Raw genomic sequence first — 7,153 nt, forward strand, 5'->3', positions numbered from 1 at the left:
AACTTATCTCCCTAACAACCCAGAGCAGTAGGCTGGGCAGAGAGTCTGTGACTGGCCCAAAGTCACCCAGTCGGCTCCATGGCTGAGCGGGGACTGGAACCCGGATCGCCAGAGTCCCCCACCCACGCTCATAACCACTACACCACACTGCCTCCTGCTAAGGGCAGTCACCTAAAAATATAAATCGTACTTCTGGACCTCCCAAACTTGCTTATTAGTTTATTTGCAATTGGCATTCATTAATTTTTAGTAACAAAGGGATTGAAGAAAATTTCACCAAAAAATTAAAGCACTGTCCAAAAGACATTTGTTAATCAAAAGTGCTACCAATGAATTTTCTGTTTTGCTCATAATGAGCTAACACTGCTACTCCTCCTCTGAAACATAGAAACAGAGCGAGTCAGAAGGGGTCTCCCAGGCCATCTAGTCTGACCCCTGGCTCCAGCCGGCTCCACTCACAACATGCCCACCATGTGCATGTCCAGCCTATCCTTGAACACCCTCACTGGTGGGGCCTCAACCAACCTCCCGTGGAAGCCCATTCCACACCCTCGGGGCCCTAACTGTCAGGAAGGGCTTCCTGGCATCTAAATGGAACCTACATGAAACCTACATGTATCTGGAAGAACCCCTGACTCTGACAATCCCTCTGACAGATACAATGAGAGGCAATTTGAGAGGCAAAAATAATCTGCTGTCTATCAAGTTGACAGACCATTTTAAAAACTGTGGAACTCAGTTAATCGATTTAAAGACTGATTTTCAAGAAAGTGGATGCTTGATTTAAAGCAGCTATCCTGCCTTCTGGCAATGCATTCATACCAGCGCCAGCATAATTTTGTTGTTGAAGTAAGGCATGCCCTGCCATTCTAACCCGAGGCGTGCTCAAGGCACCTCGCACCCGGCAGCCACCCAGAGAAGCAGCTGATCAGAAGGAAGCCAGTTCTGGGCAGCGGCGCTGTTGTCCTGTGAATGGCTGTGCCCCGGACCTCTGCGCAGCCGGGCGAGCAGGCCGGTGCGAGAGCAGCACAGCCGCTCTGCTCCTGCCTGGCTCTCACCAAGGTGTCCCCCCAGCGCCCTCCCGTGGAGAATGGCTGCCCTGGCTGCAGGGCTCTCCCTGGAAGCGCAGGCCCGGGAGCAAGCAGCTCCTCTGGCGAGGCGGTGGGGCACTGGCAATTGCTCTGCCCTACAGGCTCAAGCAATGGGGCCAGGAGAGCAGCTGGAGCACTGAGGGACGGGGAAGTCCAGTGCCAGCAAAGGGACAGGAGTCACGCACAGTCCTTGCAACCTTTATTTACTGTACAAGAGAAACAAATGCTGTGCAGTGAGAACAGAGAACATTCACTGTGCCTTGATGTGCACCGCTGGCCCCGAACCAGTCCAGTAGTTCAGGCAGGCAGCTGGAAGGTCTCTTGGCAGGACTCTCGTCAGGGGCAGCACAAATGGCACAGACGGCAGCACCGTCTGTCTGATCTTCAGGGCACTACACAGCTGTGGGAGGAGCCCAGCCCCAAAACCTGGTGCGCCCTGGCTGGGCCCCTGGCGCAATGTGTGGGTCTCTGCCCCAGACCTTTGGCTGGCCTTCGCAGCGCTTCCACCACACGCTGCAGCAAGGCTTGGGCAGAGGTAGGCAGAACTCTGAGGGCATCATCAGTGTTCACTGTTGCAGAAGTGGACTGGCACGAGCGGAAATGGTCCACGGTCACTGGCAGTCTCTGGCCACTGAATCCACGGGCCACCACTGGCCCAAGTGCCTGCAGAGGGCAGAACTCAGACGCACACACCTTCCAGCTGCAAAGCAAGAGCGATTCCTGCAGGCTGCCTGTTCCTGCACGGCCAAGTCCACATCCTCACACAGCTCCTCGGAAGAAAGAGACCTTCAGCAACACACCTGGCAAAGCAAAGAGGGCTCTCTGTGGGGCGGGGGTGGCTCCAGCAGGCCCTTCCCAAGCACCCCCAGCAGTGCCGCCCTCCCCAGGTCAAGGCTGGGCCGGGAGTGTGCAGGCTCCGAGGCGGTTCCTACTCACCTGGGCCTCCCTGCCTCCGAATCCTTCCCTCCCCCACTACAACTGCTGCAGTCACAACAGGGAAGGCACTCTGCACACTCCCCAAGAGCTCCCGTGCCCGTCCGTACCGATGGGGAGCATCTGCCTGGGCTGTGGCACCAGGCTGCCAGGTGGCCATTCCACCACCCACGGTTGTGGTTACCTTCCACAGTGTCCTGCAGGCCACTGCGCAGCACCTGCGCCCAGGCCTTGGGAAGAGCTTGCACCTCTGCGAGGTCTGCGTGCCCGATCTGAAGGAGTAGCTTGGCTTCCAGGTATCTTGCCGGCTGTTAAGGACTGCCTGGCCAAGCACGGCAGCAATTCACCCCTGCCCCTCTGCCCCATGAAAGCGGGAGGCCACAGAAGGGGTGGTCCGATAATTCCACACTGCATGCAGCAGAGGAGCGGCAGCTGCACCACGTTTCTGCAGGAGGTTGTTTGGGGGCCGGGGAGCTCCAGGTTCTCAAGCGAGGAAGAGGGCCACTTGCACGTGTTCGCACCGGCCAGGAAGGTCCTGCGGCCACGGCTCCGTAACTCTTGCAAGAGGGCAAAAGAATCCATCGCCCCACACTGCAAGGCACACAATGGAGGCCTCTTACCTAGAGCTGTACAGGGCACAAATTCTGTGGGCTCCTATGTCCTTTTAAATTAATACCCCACAAACAAAATACCAGCCCTAACTCTGAGTGCAATGCTGGTTGTTGTCTCTCAGAGCAGAAGTCCATGCAAATTGCTCATTAGTTTAAACTGGACTGTTGGTTACCTTGGGGAACTTTCTGAGGCAGAACAGCTGTATAGAAATATTTCAGTAGAGGCTGACTCTGAAACAAATGGGATCTTGCAGATGCAAAGGTCTTACAAAGGATACGTGCGGTGGTACAGCCCCTCAATGTCCCGCAGCCACTCCAACATGTCTGCCAAGGAGGGGCAGAGGGCAGAGCGCTGGAGGAGGTGCTCCAGGTGCCCGTTGCTGCTGTGCTGTCCATAGAACAGGAAGACGCCAGCCACACTGAGGCCAACAGCATCCCTCACTTTCTGCAGTTCCAGGCTGTGTAAGAAAAAGGCAGTGTCACACAAGCGTTGTGTACCCAGATCCACTGGGACAAGCATTTTCACAATCGCCTCCAAGCGTTTCTGCAACGAGCAGTCATGCAAATTATTTATCCAAAGGCCATCACACTTCTGCTATCCTGCCTGAAAGGGAAAGGGGGCTCATACAGGTTTAAGAGCACAAGTTCCCACCTGGAGAGCAGTGCTCTCTATAGCAGGAGCACTTTCAAACATGGGCAATTCGTTGTGTCTCCACAGATGGACACAAAGCAAGGGTCTTACTGAAATGCAGGGCAGCTCGATAAGCTACTTTAGTGCATGCAAAGCGAGCTGAGCTACTTCTGAACTGCCTCACTGCTCACTGGGAAGCTCAGTCTAAACCACCATCCTGGGTTGTTATAAAACCATGGAATAAGAACAGAAACCCATTTTTCTAATAGACAGCATTGTCCAGACAAGAAATTTAACTTACCTATGAGATGCACATCCATGGACCACAATGACAGAGAAGCAATAAATAATAAATCACTGGGGTAGAAAACATTGCAATCTAAAAATCAATTTGCTGAGGAATACGCTGTGCTCCCAGCGCTGCACGCCCCTCACCCAGAACCACCCTCATCACCGTTCCACAAGAAGCTGCTCAACGTACAGCTTGTCCTGCTGCAGCTCCCTCAGCAAAGCCTCCACGGCGCACTGCTGCTTCCGCCGCAGCCTCTCCGGCAGGTGAACAAAGTCCCCCAGTGGGGTCCTTGCAAAGACCACCCTTTGGGAGGCTCGCATCTGCTCTGCCAGGTTGGCCAGCGAATCGAGGAGAGGTGTGCAGGCAGCCGTCACCCTCTTCCAGGCCTCATGCTGCTCTTGGAGGATGCAAAAACATTTCTGCAGTAAGCCGCCCATGCTGTGCAGGAGAACTGGGCCTTCGGAAGCCATTCTGGGAATCAAAAAGCAGCAACATTCCAACTGTGCCAGGTTTCACTCTTCCAGATAAAGGAGAAGCAGCTGCTCCCCTGCAGGACAGGTATGTTAGGCCTGCCTCTCTGCCTGCAGCCCGACAGTCTTCATCTGGCTTCTCATGTGCATTCACCTGAAGCCCAGCCTTGTTTTAAACATTTGCTTGCCCACGCTGACAATGCTTGAACAATAGCTCTATGAACTGGAATTTATGATTAAAACAACACCAAATGAGCCGATCAGACCGGGCTTTAAATATGATCTGGGTTAAAATGAGCTGCTAGTTTAATGCAAACAAGTTGAAATCTCTACTTGTAAGCTCTGAAAGTGTTACCATGTCCCTGTGTCAAGGTGTACTTATATACAAAGTCTGTAACTGCCCAGAGAGTTCTGGCCATTGAGCAGTACAGAAATGAGGTAAGTAGGAAGAAGAAAGGAAAACAGGCAATATCCAGTTTCAGAGATGATCAGTCCACCAGGTAGGTGGGTGTAGGATTACAACTCCATTCTGCAATTCTACACATACTTGGGATTAGAGTCAGTGCAGTGTAGGGCCACAAGGATGGTGGCCGGATTGCAGGGAAAGCCATATGAGGTGAGACTGAGGGAATCGGGTCTTTTCAACCTGAAGAAGAGGAGACTCTGAGGGGATCTGTTGGCGACATATAGTACATGAGGAGATGCCATGCAGAGGGGGTGGAGACCTGTTCTCCCCTGCAGAGGAAGGCAGGACATGCTCCAACGGAGCCAAGTTCAAGGAACCAGGGCTCAAGGTGGATGCCAGGAAGTATTTCTGGACAGTTAGGACCCCAGTGGGCTTCCCCGGGAGGTGGCTGAAGCCCCATTGGTGAGGGTGTTTAAGGACAGGCTGGACATGCACATGGCAGGCATGTCGTGAGCAGAACTGGCTGGAGCCAGGGGTCAGACTAGATGGCCTGGGAGACCTCTTCTGACTTGCTCTGTTTCTAGTAAGTGTCACAGATTTCCACAAGACAGAACTGAGCAGCATACATTTTGAGCAACTCAATGACCTGGTTCACACAATCAAAACAATCCACTGTCGTTTAAACAGTATGAAAAGGATATGAGTGTCGCAGCCTGGATGAAGAGGGAACTCCTGGTTTTGCTCAGGCTTCTGCATCCACAGAGTAAAATGATCCAGGGTGACTCGTGTGATCATACGATTTTTTCTGATAATCACGGCTTGTGTCTATTACTAGGACCGTCCTTCCGCTGAGCCTGGAGCGTAAGGCCCAAGCCACCACAGGTGCGGGGACTCGGAGGCCACTTACCTTTCCGCACCAGCACCGTCAAAGCCGGGCCGGTCGCCGCACTGCGCTTTGCGCACGCTGAAGCGACCGCGCCGCGAGAGGCCGCTTTCCCCACGAGGCGCTCGCGGGCCGCCGGCGCCTCCTTCCGGGAGGGTTGCGCGGGGCCTTCCGCGCAGGCCGAGCGAGCGGCGGCAGCGCCTCTCCCTCCTCCGGGCGCCCAGCGGCGGCCCTCCCTCGCGCGGCGAGCGCTTCTGCTGCGCGCCGCCGCCGCCGCGGCCTCCCAGGCGGCTCCTTCCGGGCACGCGCCCAGCACCGACGGCGGCCCCTCGCCGGCCCCGCCCCGGGAAACCGTCTGCGAGCCGCGCCGGCCGCGAGGGGCCTCTCCGGGGCGGGGCCTGCGCTTCCCCGCCGCGCGTGGGCCGTGGGCCCGGCGGGAAGCAGCGGCAAGCCCCGCCCGGGCCCAGCAGGCCGGCGAGTCAGTCGGCGAGGCTGCTGGCAGCCCCTCCCGCGGCCTGGCAGCCTCCGGGGCCGCCTGCGGCGCGGGCAGCCCTCGCCGCCCCGGCCCAGCAGCGCCGACCCGCCGGGGCCTGGCGCGCCTGGCGAGCGCTCGTGGCCCCGGGCCCTCCTGGCCCGGCTTGCCTGCCCTCAAGCGAGCGGGACGTCCCGCTGGGTCTGAAGCGGCAACCGCCGAGCGAGCGAGCGAGCCTCCGCGGGGCCGAAAGAGGCTCCTAGCCAGCCTCGTGTGGCCAAGGAGCCGCCCGCAGCAAATGGCGCCCCCGGGCCGCTGGGCGGCCTGCGCTGCTGAGCAGAGCAAGCGATGGAGAGGCAGATGGGCCGATGCTCACCGCTCCGCGTACTTCTGAAGAAGCAGTTCATTAATTGAAAAGGGTCTTCGCCATGTCCCTGCCCAGCCCCGTCCCCAACCCCACTCAGAACCTTCTTCCACGCAGCTATTCAGACAACTGAATGCATGGACATCACCAGAGCTCCAATGCAGACATCAAACATATTGTATAATTGGAAGCAGGAAGTGGAGAAGCTGTACTATTGCTGCCAAGCAAGACCAGGAGCAGACTGCGGTAGTGACCATGAACTATCAAAAATCAAAACTATCAAAAATCAGAGTCAAGCTGAAGATCACTAACAGAAACACAGTGCCAAAGTACAACTTAAGTAACACATCTGAAGAATTTGAAGTCCACATAAAGAACAGATTTGCATTACTCAGCTTAACTGAGGATGAGCCAGAACAACTCGACTGAAACCAGAGACATCATTAAGGAAGGATGCCAAAAGACAATTCTCTTTTCCCAGAGCAAAAAGAGAAAGCCTAGATAGATGGCAGAAGAAACACAATTTCGAAAGACAGGTGAGAAGCATCTATTCAGATGACTGTCCAGTTTCACCCTGAATGTCTCCAGTGTGGGAGAGCCGACCACCTCTCTCTGCAGGTGCTTCCACTGCCGTAGTGCTCTGAAAGTGAGGAAGCTTTTCCTGATGTCTAGTCTGAACCTGGGTTGCCACAACTTGACTTGATTATTCCATGTCCTACCCTCTGGCATCAGTGAGATCTTGACCTTCCTCTTTGTGACAGCCTTTGAGGTACTTATAGAGGGATATCATGTCCTCTCTCAATCTTCTCTTCTGAAGGCTGAATATGCCCAGTTCTCCCAGTCTTTCCTCATAGGGAAGTGTTTCCAAACCCTGGATCATTTTTGTTGCCCTCCTCTGGACCCTAATTTTTCTGCATCATCTTTTTAAAATCTTGGTGCCCAGAACTGGACACAGTACAGCAGTACCTTGCCTCACAAACTTAATCCATTCCAGTACTCT

At 55.2% G+C, this 7,153-nt stretch overlaps 1 protein-coding gene across 2 annotated transcripts; it reads right to left on the reverse strand.

The window, feature by feature from the left end:
• Nucleotides 1–1,275: 1,275 nt before the first annotated feature.
• CUNH1orf109 (chromosome unknown C1orf109 homolog) lies at nt 1,276–5,435 on the reverse strand. 2 transcript variants are annotated; one of them, XM_044421355.1, is made up of 5 exons: nt 5,342–5,435; nt 3,748–4,029; nt 2,914–3,093; nt 2,209–2,324; nt 1,276–1,891 (listed from the first exon to the last, which is right to left on the reverse strand). In XM_044421355.1, exons 2-5 carry the CDS (start codon nt 4,026–4,028, stop codon nt 1,851–1,853), a joined length of 618 nt encoding a protein of 205 aa, XP_044277290.1. In that variant the 5' UTR covers nt 4,029; nt 5,342–5,435; the 3' UTR covers nt 1,276–1,850. The 2 variants fall into 2 exon arrangements, with proteins under 2 accessions (XP_044277290.1, XP_044277291.1); XM_044421356.1 differs by lacking the exon at nt 5,342–5,435 and having other exon boundaries at nt 1,276–1,858; nt 3,748–4,821.
• Nucleotides 5,436–7,153: the final 1,718 nt, after the last annotated feature.

Source organism: Varanus komodoensis, unplaced genomic scaffold (assembly GCF_004798865.1).
Source record: "Varanus komodoensis strain SLA01 unplaced genomic scaffold, ASM479886v1 scaffold118, whole genome shotgun sequence".
Classification (NCBI taxonomy): domain Eukaryota; kingdom Metazoa; phylum Chordata; class Lepidosauria; order Squamata; family Varanidae; genus Varanus; species Varanus komodoensis.